The following is a 15,192-nucleotide window of genomic DNA, read 5'->3' on the forward strand; positions in this document are numbered from 1 at the left end:
GCTTAATAAATGCCATCGTCATTATTATTATGATGATGGATGTTCCTCCCTCCTCTTTTCTCTCCCCCTCTTCCCCCTCTCCATCCCCCCCGCCTTACCTCCTTCCCTTCCCCACAGCACCTGTATATATGTATATTTGTTTGTACGGATTTATTACTCTATTTCTTTATTTACTTTACCTGTACACATCCATTCCACTTATTTTATTTTGTTAATATGTTTGGTTTTGTTCTCTGTCTCCCCCTTCTAGACTGTGAGCCCACTGTTGGGTAGGGACCGTCTCTAGATGTCGCCAACTTGTCCTTCCCAAGCGCTCAGTCCAGTGCTCTGCACACAGTAAGCGCTCAATAAATACGATTGAATGAATGAATGTATTTGTTCATATTTATTCTATTTATTTTATTTTGTTGATATGTTCTGTTTTGTTGTCTGTCTCTCCCTCCTAGCCTGTGAGCCCGCTGTTGGGTAGGGACCGCCTCTAGATGTCGCCAACTTGTCCTTCCCAAGCGCTCAGTCCAGTGCTCTGCACACAGTAAGCGCTCAATAAATACGATTGATTGATTCGGCCCCTGAATCCCGATCCTGTTGGAAATCCGCGCCGGGATTCCGGCTCAGCCCGGGCGCCGTCCTCTCCGCCCCACCGATGACGTCACACGGACCGCGTGACCCAACGGCTCTCCGGGCCCCGCCCCCCCGCTTCACAAGCTCCACCAGTCACAGGCGGCGCTGTTCCCCCCTCCCCCTCCCTTCTTCCCTCTCCTCCCCCCTGCTCCGGGGAGCCTTGAGGCCGTCGGGGAGGGAAGGGACCGCCCCACCGATGACGTCACACATCACACGTGACCCAACGGCTCTCCGGGCCCCGCCCCCCTACTTCACAATCTCCACCAATCACAGGCGGCGCCGTCCCCCCCTCCCTCCCTTCTCCCCTCCCCCCTGCTCCGGGGAGCCTTGAGCCCGCCGCGGGGGGAGGGGGCGCGCGCGCGCCCCGCTGACGAGTTGTGCTTGGCGGCGTCCAAGATGGCGCTGAACCAGCATCACTCCAGGGAGGGCGGTGGCGTCGTGGTGCCCAACGCCGAGTGGTACGGCGGGACCCCCGGAGGGAGGGAAGGATAGAGAGGAAGGGGGTGTGTGTGAGGAAGGGGCATTCGACGGAATTTAACGAGTTGGGGGGCTCCTGCCCCCTGCCCCCATCCTTCATCCCTACCCTACGTCACTTCCGGTTCCCCAACTGCGAGAGGAGGCGATGGCGTCACCTCAGGCCTCGACGCCCCCACTGTGGCCCCCATTAGTACACGCAAACTCGTGAAGCGTTCCCTAGTTTTCTGATGAGCTTAGTACAGTGCTCTCCACGCAGTAAGCGCTCAATCAATACGATTGATTGATTGATTGATGAGCTTGCCCATCCGCCAAGCTTAGCTCTCTTCCTCCTTTCAAGGCCCAACTGAGAGCTCACCTCCTCCAGGAGGCCTTCCCACACTGAGCCCCTTCCTTCCTCTCCCCCCTCTCCATCCCCCCATCTTACCTCCTTCCCTTCCCCACAGCACCTGTATATATGTATATATGTTTGTACAGATTTATTACTCTATGTATTTATTTTACTTGTACATATCTATTCTGTTTATTTTACTTTGTTAGTATGTTTGGTTTTGTTGTCCGTCTCCCCCTTTTAGACTGTGAGCCCACTGTTGGGTAGGGACTGTCTCTAGATGTTGCCAACTTGTACGTCTCAAGCGCTTAGTACAGTGCTCTGCACACAGGAAGCGCTCAATAAATACGATTGATGATGATGATGATGACTGAGCCCCTTTCTTCCTCTCCCCCTCGTCCCCCTCTCCATCCCCCCCATCTTACCTCCTTCCCTTCCCCACTGCACCTGTATAGATGTATATATGTTTGTACATAGTTATTGCTCTATTTTACTTGTACATATCTATTCTATTTATTTTATTTTGTTAGTATGTTTGGTTTTGTTCTCTGTCTCCCCCCTTTTAGACTGTGAGCCCACTGTTGGGTAGGGACTATCTCTAGATGTTGCCCACTTGTACTTCCCAAGCACTTAGTCCAGTGGTCTGCACACAGGAAGCGCTCAATAAATACGATTGATGATGACTGAGCCTTCCTCTCCCCCTCGTCCCCCTCTCCATCCCCCCATCTTACCTCCTTCCCTTCCCCACTGCACCTGTATATATGTATACATGTTTGTACATATTTATTACTCTATTTATTTTACTTGTGCATATCTATTCTATTTATTTTATTTTGTTAGTATGTTTGGTCTTATTATCTGTCCCCCCCCACTTCTAGACTGTGAGCCCACTGTTGGGTAGGGACCGTCTCTATATGTTGCTAACTTGTACTTCCCAAGCGCTTAGTACAGTGCTCTGCACACAGTAAGCGCTCAATAAATGCGATTGATGATGATGATGGATGGATGGACACTCCTCTTGTCTTCCTGCAGTATCCTCAAGCAGTGCAAAGATGTGGAGCTCTCCTTCTCCGACGCGATGGGCAAGCCGGAAGCCTTCAAGGGCACAAAGAAGGGAGCGCTCTTCCTCACCCCGTATCGGGTACGTTCCGGGATGAGCCGAGAGCTGGCACCGATGACCCATTTATTTATTTTTATTTATTTATAATGGCCTTTATTAAGCCCTTACTATGTGCAAAGCACTGTTCTAAGCGCTGGGGAGGTTACAAGGTGATCAGGTTGTCCTGCGGGGGGCTCACCATCTTAATCCCCATTTTACAGATGAGGGAACTGAGGCCCAGAGACGTGAAGTGACTGGCCCAAAGTCACACAGCTGACAGTTGGCGGAGCCGGGGTTTGAACTTGTGATCTCTGACTCCAAAGCCCGGGCTCTTTCCACTTCTCCAAGGACCCATGGCTCCTGGCCGGTGGGGGCTGCGGGGAAAGTCGGGGAGGGGCCGAAGGAGTCGCGTGACGCTGTTCCTTTGGGGTCCGGGACAAGCTGGGGGAATCCCCGGTTTGTCCCTGAACCAAAGGAGACAAGTTGGGAAGGAAAGCAAGTAGCTGAACCTTGGGGCTTAACCTTGGGTGGGGTACAGTGATAATAATAATGATGGCATTTATTAAGCGCTTACTATGTGCAAAGCACTGTTCTAATCAATCAGTCAATCATATTTATTGAGCACTTACTATGTGCAGAGCACTGTACTAAGCGCTCGGGAAGTACAAGTTGGTATCATATAGAGACAGTCCCTACCCAACAGTGGGCTCCCAATCTAGAAGCGCTGGAGAGGTTACAAGGTGATCAGGTTGTCCCACGGGGGGCTCACAGTCTTCATCCCCGTTTTACAGATGAGGGAACTGAGGCCCAGAAAGGTGAAGTGACTTGCCCAAAGTCACACAGCTGGGGCTCTCCCCTCCCCATCCCCCCTGCCTTACCTCCTTCCCCTCCCCATAGCACCTGTATATATGTATTTATGCTTGTACATATTTATTACTCTATTTTATTTGTACATATTTATTCTAGCCCACTGTTGGGTAGGGACTGTCTCTATATGTTGCCAATTTGTACTTCCCAGGCGCTTAGTACAGTGCTCTGCACATAGTAAGCGCTCAATAAATACGATTGATGATGATGATGATTTTGTTAATATGTTTTGTTGTCTGTCTCCCCCTTCTAGACTGTGAGCCCGCAGTTGGGTAGGGACCGTCGCTATATGTTGCCAACTTCCCAAGCACTTAGTACAGTGCTCTGCACACAGTAAGCGCTCAATAAATACGATTGAGTGAATGAATGACAGTTGGCGGAGCCAGGATTAGAACCCACGACCTCTGACTCCAAAGCCCGGGCTCTTTCCGCTGAGCCACGCTGCTTCTAGTCGTTGGAGTGGCAGTAATAGGTGACCTTAACGGAGCGGGGGTCTCTTGCTCAGCAAGTCGGTAGATCGTGGGGCGGGGGCGGTCAGTCAGCGAGTGAATCGTTCTGGGGCAGGTGGGCCTCCTGAAGGAGTAGGGGAAGCAGCGTGGCTCAGTGGAAAGAGCCCGGGCTTTGGAGTCGGAGGTCATGGGTTCAAATCCCGGCTCCGCCGCTTGTCGGCTGTGTGATTTTGGGCATGTCACTTTACTACTCTGGGCCTCAGTTACCTCCTCTGGAAAATAGGGGTTGAGACTGTGAGCCCCACGTGGGACAACCTGATGACCTTGTATCTACCTCAGCACTTAGAACAGTGCTTTCCCAAGCGCTTAGTACAGTGCTCTGCATCATCATCATCATCATCATCAATCATATTTATTGAGCGCTTACTATGTGCAGAGCACTGTGCTAAGCGCTTGGGAAGTACAAATTGGCAACACATAGAGACAGTCCCTACCCAACAGTGGGCTCACAGTCTAAAAGGGGGAGACAGAGAACAAAGCCAAGCATACGAACAAAATAAAATAAATAGGATAGATATGTACAAGTAAAATAAATAAATAAGTAGAGTAATAAATATGTACAACCATATGTACACATATACAGGTGCTGTGGGGAAGGGAAGGAGGTAAGATGGGGGGATGGAGAGGGGGACGAGGGGGAGAGGACACAGTAAGCACACAGTAAGCACACTCTGCACACAGTAAGCGCTCAATAAATACGATTGATAGTAAGCGCTTAATAAATGCCATTATTATTATTATTATTATTATTATTTTGATTCCGGATCTCCTTCCCCTTCTTTCCCTTCCAGATGATCTTCGTGACCAAAGGCAAAGACGCCATGATGTCTTTCATGATGCCCTTCTACCTGGTGAAGAACTGCTCCATAGAGCAACCCCTCCTTTCCGCCAACTACATCAAAGGCACAATCAGTGCCGAAGCAGGAGGTGCGTATTCTTTCATTCAAGCCTATTTACTGAGCGCTTACTGTGTGCAGAGCACTGGACTAAGCGCTTGGGAAGTACAAGTTGGCAACATAGAGAGACTGTCCCTACCCAACGACGGGCTCTCAGTCTAGAAGAAGCAGCGTGGCTCCGTGGAAAGAGCCCGGGCTTTGGAGTCAGAGGTCGTGGGTTCAAATCCCGGCACTGCCCATCGGCAGCTGTGTGACTTTGGGCAAGTCACTTCACTTCTCTGGGCCTCAGTGACCTCATCTGTAAACTGGGGATGAAGACTGTGAGCCCCCCCACCGTGGGTCAACCTGACTACCTTGTAACCTCCCCAGTGCCTAGAACAGTGCTTTCACATAGTAAGCGCTTAATAAATGCCATCATTATTATTATTATTAGAAGGGGGAGACAGACAACAAAACAAAACTTGTGGACAGCTGCCAAGTCATCAGAACAAATAGAAATAAAGCTAGATGCACAAATAATAATGTTGGTAGTTGTTCAGCGCTTACTAAGTGCCAAGCATTCATTCATTCATTCAGTTGTATTTATTGAGCGCTTACTGTTTGCAGAGCACTGGACTAAGCGCTTGGGAATGGGGATGAAGACTGTGAGCCCCCCCGTGGGACAACCTGACTACCTTGTAACCTCCCCAGTGCTTAGAACAGTGCTTTGCACATAATAAGCGCTTAATAAATGCCATTATCATTATTATTATTATTAGAAGGGGGAGACAGACAACAAAACAAAACTTGTGGACACTGTCAAGTCATCAGAACAAATAGAAATCATCATCATCAATCGTATTGAGCACTTATTATGTGCAGAGCACTGTACTAAGCGCTTGGGAAGTACAGATTGGCAACATATAGAGACAGTCCCTACCCAACAGTGGGCTCACAGTCTAAAAGGGGGAGACAGAGAACTAAACCAAACATCCTAACAAAATAAAATAAATAGAATAGATATGTACAAGCAAAATAAATAAATACAGTAATAAATATGCACAAACATATATACATATATACAGGTGCAGAAATAAAGCTAGATGCACGAATAATGTTGGTAGTTGTTAAGCACTTATTAAATGCCAAGCATTCATTCATTCAATCGTAATTATTGAGCGCTTACTGTGTGCAGAGCACTGTACTAAGCGCTTGGGAAGTACAAGTTGGCAACATCTAGAGACGGTCCCTACCCTACAGTGGGCTGTTCTAAGCACTGGGGGAGGTACAAGGTGATCAGGCTGTCCCCCGTGGGGCTCACAGTCTTAATCCCCGTTTTACATCTGAGGGAACTGAGGCCCAGAGAAGTGAAGTGACTTGCCCAGGGTCACACAGCAGACGTGGGCGGGGATTAGAACCCATGACCTCCGACTCCCACCCTGCGTATGTCTCTCCCCCCGACTCCCCACCCCACTCCCTCCACCCCGCTAGGGCCAGCAGCCCACCCGCCCTCCACACACCTTTCTCAGGAACGGATCGTGGAGGCCGGGAGAGCGATGGGGCCCCACTTGCTCTGCACACAGTAAGCGCTCAATAAATACGATTGATTGATTGATTGATTGATTGAAGGGTCTGTGCGGCCCTCTGGGCTCGTTGCAGACTTTTTCCCGTAGCCTCGGAGGCCTTCCGAGTGGCAGCATGAAGGGCAGGCCCCTCAAGCCCCTTGCCCCCCCCCCCCCCCCCCCCCCCCCCACTTTTTTCTTTGTGTATTATGGTACTTACTATGTGCCAGGGAGTGTACTAAGCACTGAGATAGACAATAATCATGCTGGACAGCCCCACGTGGGCAGCACGGTCTTAATCCCCATTTTATAGGTGAGGTCACTGAGGCCCAGAGAGCGAAGTGACTTGCCCAGGGTCACAGAGCAGATAAGTGGCAGAGCTGGGATTAGAACCCAGGTCTTTCCATCTCCCAGGCCCGTGCTCTAACCACTACGCCTCGTTTGTACGTATTTATTACTCTATTTATTTTACTTGTTCATATCTATTCTATTTTATTTTGTTAGTATGTTTGGTTTTGTTCTCTGTCTCCCCCTTTTAGACTGTGAGCCCGCTGTTGGGTAGGGACTGTCTCTATATGTTACCAACTTGTACTTCCCAAGCACTTAGTACAGTGCCCTGCACACAGTAAGTGCTCAATAAATACGATTGATGATGAGGATGATGATTTGTACATATTTATTGCTCTATTTTACTTGTTCATATCTATTCTATTTATTTTATTTTGTTAGTATGTTTGGTTTTGTCCTCTGTCTCCCCCTTCTAGACTGTGAGCCCACTGCTGGGTAGGGACCGTCTCTATATGTTGCCAACTTGGACTTCCCAAGCGCTTAGTACAGTGCTCTGCACACAGTAAGCGCTCAATAAATACGATCGATGATGATGATTCGTACATATTTATTACTCTATTTTACTTGTTCATATCTATTCTATTTATTTTATTTTGTTAGTATGTTTGGTTTTGTTCTCTTTCTCCCCCTTCTAGACTGTGAGCCCACTGTTGGGTAGGGACTGTCTCTATATGTTGCCAACTTGGACTTCCCAAGCGCTTAGTCCAGTGCTCTGCACACAGTAAGCGCTCAATAAATGCGATTGATTGATTGATTGATTGATTCTCCTCCGCCCCACTTGAGCCCGTGGGCGCGGCCCTCCTCACCCCCTCTCCCCGGAGGGCCGAGGTAAAGGCGGCGAGGGGCCGCCCCGGGCGGGATCGGGGCCGCTCCTCACGGCCGATCCCGCGGCTCTTCCCTTCTGTCAGGCGGCTGGGAAGGGCAGGCGGCGTTCAAGTTGTCTTTCAGCAGCGGAGGAGCCATCGAGTTCGGGCAGATGATGATGCAGGCTGCTACCAACGGTGAGCCCCACGGCCCCGCGCGGGCTTCACGGTCGGCTCCCCGGGAAGGCTGGCGCTCGCCCTACAATCGAGTCCGTCCTGACCCCTGTCCGGAGCTGGCCGTCGTGGTCAGCAGGAGCTTAAGGGGCTGGGGTTGGATGGGTCTTGGGCCGCTGGCTCGGCAGGGTCAGGGGTCGAGGTCCCCGGGGGCAGCGGAGGGGCCTGCCCTGCCCCGGGGTTGGAGCCTCGGGCGCGTGTTAGTCTTTAGGCGGGCAACGGCCTCTAATTCTTAACCCTTGTCTTTCAGCTTCCAAAGGGATCCCGCCTCCGAATCCCAACTACGGCTACATGCCGATGCCAGGGGGCTACGGGCCCGTTGTGGGGGGCTATGTGCCCCCACCCCCCTACATACCTGCTGGTGCATATGGACCCGCCCCCCCCACCCATGGGCTACCCATACCCACCACCTCCAGGTAAAGACTTGGGGAGGGCTTGTCAGTCAGTCAAATATTTATTATGTTTATTTATTTGAAGGCTCCTCCCTTCAAGGCCCTACTGAGAGCTCACCTCCTCCAGTGAGGCCTTCCCAGACTGAGCCCTCTCCCCCTCCATTCCCCACCGTCTTGCCTCCTTCCCTTCCCCACAGCACCTGTATATATGTATATATGATTGTACATATTTATTACTCTATTTTACTTGTACATATCTATTCTATTTATTTTATTTTGTTAATATGTTTGGTTTTGTTCTCTGTCTCCCCCTTCTAGACTGTGAGCCCGCTGTTGGGTAGGGACTGTCTGTATATGTTGCCAACTTGGACTTCCCAAGCGCTTAGTCCAGTGCTCTGCACACAGTAAGCGCTCAATAAATACGATTGAATTCATTCATTCATTCAGTGGTATTTATTGAGCGCTTACTGTGTGCAGAGCACTGGACTAAGCGCTTGGGAAGTACAAGTCGGCAACATGTAGAGACGGTCCCTACCCAACAGCGGGCTCACAGTCAAGAAGGGGGAGACAGACAACAAAACCAAACATTAACAAAATAGAATAAATATGTACAAGTAAAATAGAGTAATAAATAGAGAAGCAGTGTGGCTCAATGGAAAGAACCCGGGCTTTGGAGTCAGAGGTCATGGGTTCAAATCCCGGCTCCACCAACTGTCAGCTCTGTGACTTTGGGCAAGTCACTTCACTTGTCTGTGCCTCAGTGACCTCATCTCTAAAATGGGGATTAAGACTGTGAGCCCCCCGTGGGACAACCTGATCACCTTGTAACCTCCCCAGCGCTTAGAACAGTGCTTTGCACATAGTAAGCACTTAACAAATACCATCATCATTATTATTATTATTATTATTTGGAGTCAGAGGTCATGGGTTCAAATCCCGGCTCCGCCACTTGTCAGCCGTGTGACTTTGGGCAAGTCACTTCACTTCTCTGGGCCTCATTTACCTCATCTGGAAAATGGGGATTAAGTCTGTGAGCCCCACGTGGGACAACTTGATTACCTTGTATCTACCCCGGCGCTTAGAACAGTGCTTTGCACATAATAAGCCCTTAACAAATACCATCATTATTATTATTATTATTATTATTTGGAGTCAGAGGTCATGGGTTCAAATCCCGGCACCGCCACTTGTCAGCCGTGTGACTTTGGGCAAGTCACTTCACTTCTCTGGGCCTCAGTGACCTCATCTGGAAAATGGGGATTAAGTCTGTGAGCCCCCCGTGGGACAACTTGATTACCTTGTATCTACCCCGGCGCTTAGAACAGTGTTTGGCACATAGTAAGCGCTTAATTAAAATGCCATCATCATCATCATTCGTTCAGATATGTGCAAACATATATTCCCTCCCACCGTCCATGCCGGGGCCAGGGATTCACTCTGGTTGTATTCCCTCTCGCTTTCAGGAGTGTACCTGGCCCCGGGAGGCCCAGCTCCACCGCCCCCCTACCCGGGGCCGTCTCCCCCGGGACCCTCCGCCCCCGGACCCTCCTCCGCGGGGCCGTCGGCCCCTTCGGCCTGGATGGACTCCGGCATGCCAGGTAAGGGCCCGGGAATTGCCGCCGTGGGAGGAAGTCGGGAGGCGGGGGGATTCATTCATTCACTCAGTCGTATTTATTGAGCGCTTACTGTGTGCAGAGCACTGGACTAAGCGCTTGGGAAGTACAAGTTGGCAACGTATAGAGACGGTCTCTACCCAACAGTGGGCTCACAGTCTAGAAGGGGGAGACAGACAACAAAACAGGACATATGAATAAAATAAATAGAATAAATATGTACAAGTAAAATAAATAGAGTAATAAATCCATACAAACATATATACAGGTGCTGCGGGGAGGGGAAGGAGGTAAGGCGGGGGGATGGGGAGAGGAAGGAGGGGGCTCAGTCTGGGAAGGCCTCATTCATTCAATCGTATTTATTAATCAACCAATCAATCGTATTTATTGAGCGCTTACTGTGTGCAGAGCACTGGACTAAGCGCTTGGGAAGTGCAAGTTGGCCACATCTAGAGACGGTCCCTACCCAACGACGGGCTCACAGTCTAGAAGACAGATGAAGGAACTGAGTTCCCAGTGAAGTGGCTTAATAAAAATAATGATGGCATTTGTTAGGCGCTTACTATGTGCCAAGCACTGTTCTAAGCGCTGGGGAGGTTACAAGGTGATCAGGTTCCGACTCTGCCCTCCTCCCTCGGTAAGCTCTGGTTCTGGGTTCGTTCCCATCTCGGTGCTGCTTTCTCTGTCCGACGGGGACCACCTTGGCCCCCCGTGACAGAGGCATGGCGGGCCCTGCCATTTGGAGCGTGGCTCAGTGGAAAGAGCCCAGGCTTTGGAGTCAGAGGCCATGGGTTCAAATGCCGCCTCCGCCCCATGTCAGCTGTGTGACTTTGGGCAAGTCACTTCACTTCTCTGGGCCTCAGTTGCCTCATCTGGAAAATGGGGATTAAGTCTGTGAGCCCCACGTGGGACAACTTGATTACCTTGTATCTACCCTGGCGCTTAGAACAGTGCTTTGCACATAGTAAGCGCTTAACAAATGCCATTATTATTTTTATTATTATGTGCATCCAGCTTTATTTCTATTTATTCTGATGACACCTGTCTACTTGTTTTGTTGTCTGTCTCCCCCTTCTAGGCTGTGAGCCCGTTGTTGGGTAGGGACCGTCTCTATGTGTTGCCAACTTGTATTTCCCAAGCGCTTAGTACAGTGCTCTGCACACAGTAAGCGCTCAATAAATACCACTGAATGAATGAATGAAAGTGAGCCTCCCGGGGGACAACCTGATCCCCTTGTGACCTCCCCAGCGCGTAGAACAGTGCTTTGCACATAGTAAGCGCTTAATAAATGCTATTATTATTATTATTACTATTATTATTATCCCAGGTGGGATTCTGGGAAAAGGAGAGAGGGAATTCAAGAGGGTGGGGCCTAACCCCTGGAGGGGAGGGGAGGAGCCACTTGCCTTGTTCTGGTCATTCATTCATTCATTCAGTTGTATTTATTGAGCGCTTACTGTGTGCAGAGCACTGTACTAAGCGCTTGGGAAGTACAAGTCAGCCACATAGAGGGACGGTCCCGACCCAACAACGGGCTCACAGTCTAGAAGCGGGAGACGGACGACAAAACAAAACATGTGGACAGGTGTCAAGTCACCAGAATAAATAAAAATAAAGCTAGACGCACATCATTAACAAAATTAATCGAATAGTATTAACAAAACAAAATAAATAGATTCACTAACAAAATAAATAATTGAAAATAAGAATTATTTTATAATATTTAAATAAATAATATATTTAAATATAATATTTAAATAAATAATAACTTAAAGTACAATAAATTAATTAACAAAATAAATAGAATGGTCCTCGTTTCCTTCCCCCCAGGTGGCAATAAGGCGGCGGAAGCGGCTTCGAGTGCGTATTACAACCCAGCCAATCCTCACAACGTCTACATGCCCATGGTGAGTGGTGGCCCTGACAACCCCCCGTTTGGTTGTGGGGGAAGGAGTCGGGGGGCAACTTTCCTCGGGTGACCTCAGCCAACTCACTTCGTTTCTCCGGGCCTCAGTTTCCTCATCTGTAACGTCGGGAGTTCAACACCCGCTCTCCCTCCCCCTTAGACTGTGGGCACCATGTGGGACAGGGACCCTTTTACTAACTGTTTTGTCGTTTCCCAAGCATTTAGTACAGTGCTCAGCAGGCAGGAAGCACCTCAGTAAATGCCACCGTGGATTTTCCTGCATCCACTGCAGAGCTGGGCCCATCGTGAACCCCCAACAGAGAACACAATTATCATCATCATCATCAATCGTATTTATTTAAGCGCTTGGGAAGTACAAATTGGCAACATAGAGAGACAGTCCCTACCCAACAGTGGGCTCACAGTCTAAAAGGGGGAGGCAGAGAACAAAACCAAACATACTAACAAAATAAAATAAATAGAATAGATATGGACAAATAAATTAAATAAATTAAATTATTTAAATTATTAAATTATTAGTATAATTATCGTTATTTCCCCACTCCCGTCAGGTGGGGCTTCCCGCTCCGGGCAAGTGGTTCAGGAGGCCCTAGCTCCCTGGGGCCACAGACTGACGGAGCCTTCTGTTCTCTTTCAAGGACAAGCCTCCTCCCTATGCTCCTCCGGACGAGAAGAAGAACAACTAAGTGGAGCGGGGTGTCGGAGGACCGCGCAATCCGATCCTCCTCCCCCTGCTCCTTCCCTGCAACAACAACAAAAAAAGGAAAAAAAAAAAAAAAAAGAAAGAAAAAGCTGGTTATTCCCCTCCTGTCCCCTTGGCCTGGTCTCCCTAGGGTCCCCGCCGGCCCTCAGCGAGTGGCGTCCTGAGGGGCCCCTTCCTGGGGACCCGGAGGGAGGGAGGGCGGCGGCGCTGAGGTATCCAGAGTGGCGTGACTTTTGTCCTCTGCCCCAACAGCCTTGAGATCCATCTGATCGGGCTGCCTCTGGTCACTGCCCCTGGGGGAAATGTTGTTTTTGACCTCTGGACCGGGTGTGTCACGCGCCGCGTCGGGCGGGACACCGCTTCCCCTCTCCCCCCACCCTCGCTCCGTGAAGTCGGGGTGACGGAGGCTCGTCCGCGGTCCAGGGAGGGACCAATCTGGAGGTTCCCCGCAGCTGCTAAGCGGGTTCGCGAGCCGAGACGTCCACGGGGTGGTCGCGGTTGAGCACATCTCCCCCGCCCCTGGCGCCCCCCACACCTCCGCTCCCCATCCCCGGAGGCTGGCGGTGGGGACGGGGCGCGGGGATTATTGGGCTTTCTAGGACTCCTGCCGAGCTGGGGCCAGGACAGGGATTCCGATAACTCCCTTCCTCCTTTCTCCTTCCCCATCTTCTGCCCCTTTTGGCATCCTTTCGGTCTCCTCAGCCTAGTGGCTCAGGGTCTCGGGGGGGGGGCCCGCGGTTGGCTCCACCCTGTAGCCATCCCGCTGGCGCACTGACTTTCTCAGCCCAGGCCTCAGACGAGGTGGAGGTAAGCAACTTTATCTCTCCTCCACCCTTGCCCCCGGACCCTGGAGGCCAAGGAGCACGGCTGGGAAGACAGTACTTTCCCTCACCCTTTTCCTTGGCGGTCCCAAGCTCTTTGGGGTGTGGGCTGCCGCTCACCTTACCTCCAGTGTTGCTTGGGACCACGGTCCCGCTGCCACCCTCCATCCGGATCTCCCAACTGCCAACCTTCAGGGGCCGAGCGGGGAGGGGGTACATTTGTCCCACTGCAGAGAAGAAGCCGCTGGCTACCTGAGGCTTGCCCTCCGGGGAGAAAAGTGAGGACAGGGTAGGAAACAGCCCCCTGAAAGAGGCCTAGAGGGGAGGGGAAGATCACTCCAGCTTTTCTTCTTGCTCCCCCCTCCTCCTCCAGGGCCTGGACCAGGCCACACCATCCCCAAAGAGCCGTGAGAAGCCCGCAGCTACTAGCTGGGGTCAGAGAGCCCTTAAGAAATTCCTAGGCAGAACGGGAGAAGCTCCGATAATTTACAGAATTATAAATGTTCAGCCGTGGATGTTTGTAATTTTTTGCAATGCACTTTAATACAGAAGCATTAAAACCTCCGGGCCTGCGTGTCTCATGCCTCGCCTGCGGGCATCTCCAGAGTCTCGGAGCGGTGGTGGTGGGGGAATGCACTTGATTTGGGGTCCCTTGCCCCCCCTCTCACTGCCAGGGGTAAGCGGTAGCTGCTAAAAAGTGAAGGAGAGCCACCCCACCCACGTTCTCCCCTGGGCTGGGGTGGGTGGGTTGTGACAGCCCTGCAGCCGGAGGGACCACACTAGCGGGGGAGTGGGGTTCGGGGGTTCGGTCTGGAATACCTTTTGGTGCCTCTGGAAATTATAAACCCTGGACTCTAAACGTATTTTGGAACTAAACTGTCCAGAAATCCCTGCTCAATAATAATAATAATGGTATTTAAGTGCTTACTATGTGCAAAGCACTGTTCTGAGTGCTGGGGAGGTTACAAGGTGATCAGGTTGGCCCACGGGGGGGCCCACAGTCTTCATCCCTATTTGACAAATACATATGTATATATGTTTGTACATATTTATTACTCTGTACATATTTATTCTATTTTTTTTTGTTAATATGTTTGGTTGTGTTATCTGTCTCCCCCTTCTAGACTGTGAGCCCACTGTTGGGTAGGGACCGTCTCTATATGTTGCCAACTTGTACTTCCCAAGCGCTTAGTACAGTGCTCTGCACACAGTAAGCGCTCAATAAATACGATTGATTGATTGATTGTGGGAACTGAGGCCAAGAGAAGTGAAGTGACTTGCCCTAAGTCACACAGCTGACAGTTGGCGGAGTTGGGATTTGAACCCATGACCTCTGACTCCAAAGCCCGGGCTCTTTCCACTGAGCCACGCTGCTCAAGAGAATTTAGCACACCCCAAATGACACGGTCGGTCCTGAACTGTTGGGGTTCTTCATGCCACTTTATGACATCGGGTGTCTTTGTTCTCACCTATTATCCCTCCACTGCGGGCACTTTATGCCTGCTGCCAGAGAAGCTGCATGGCTCGGTGGAAAGAGCGGGGGCTCGGGAGTCAGAGGTCATGGGTTCGAATCCTGGCTCCGCCACTCATCAGCTGTGTGACTTTGGGCAAATCACTTCACTTCTCTGGGCCTCAGTGACCTCATCTGTAAAATGAGGATAAAGACTGTGAGCCCCCCGTGGGACAACCTGATCACCTTGTATCTCTCCCAGCGTGTAGAACAGTGCTTGGCACATAGTAAGCGCTTTAACAAATAACAAAATTATTATTACCACTGCACCCAGGGGCACCAATGGCCCTTTTCTCTACTTTTACCCACTCATCCCTCCCCTAGGCCTGAGAGATAACAGATGTTCCCACCTCCTCCCATCCTGCACAGCGATCGGCTCCTGATCCTTCTCGGCTTCTCTCGGCAAGTAACAAAATTTGTTGAGCGCTTACTATGTGCAAAGCACTGTTCTAAGCGCTGGGGAGGATATAAGGTGATCAGGTTGTTCCACGTGGGGCTCAAAG

The 15,192-nt window shown here is 50.6% G+C and overlaps 1 protein-coding gene across 1 annotated transcript; it reads left to right on the forward strand.

The window, feature by feature from the left end:
• The first annotated feature begins 951 nt into the window (after positions 1 to 951).
• Positions 952 to 12,435, forward strand: WBP2NL (WBP2 N-terminal like). Its single transcript, XM_038756877.1, is given in 9 exon segments — positions 952 to 1,079; positions 2,459 to 2,567; positions 4,693 to 4,828; positions 7,595 to 7,687; positions 7,974 to 8,101; positions 8,103 to 8,139; positions 9,579 to 9,713; positions 11,559 to 11,635; positions 12,294 to 12,435. Coding segments are annotated over 9 exon segments (825 nt in total). The 5' UTR covers positions 952 to 1,017; the 3' UTR covers positions 12,342 to 12,435.
• The last annotated feature ends 2,757 nt before the right edge of the window (positions 12,436 to 15,192 follow it).

This window comes from Tachyglossus aculeatus, chromosome 14, assembly GCF_015852505.1.
Source record: "Tachyglossus aculeatus isolate mTacAcu1 chromosome 14, mTacAcu1.pri, whole genome shotgun sequence".
Lineage (NCBI taxonomy): Eukaryota > Metazoa > Chordata > Mammalia > Monotremata > Tachyglossidae > Tachyglossus > Tachyglossus aculeatus.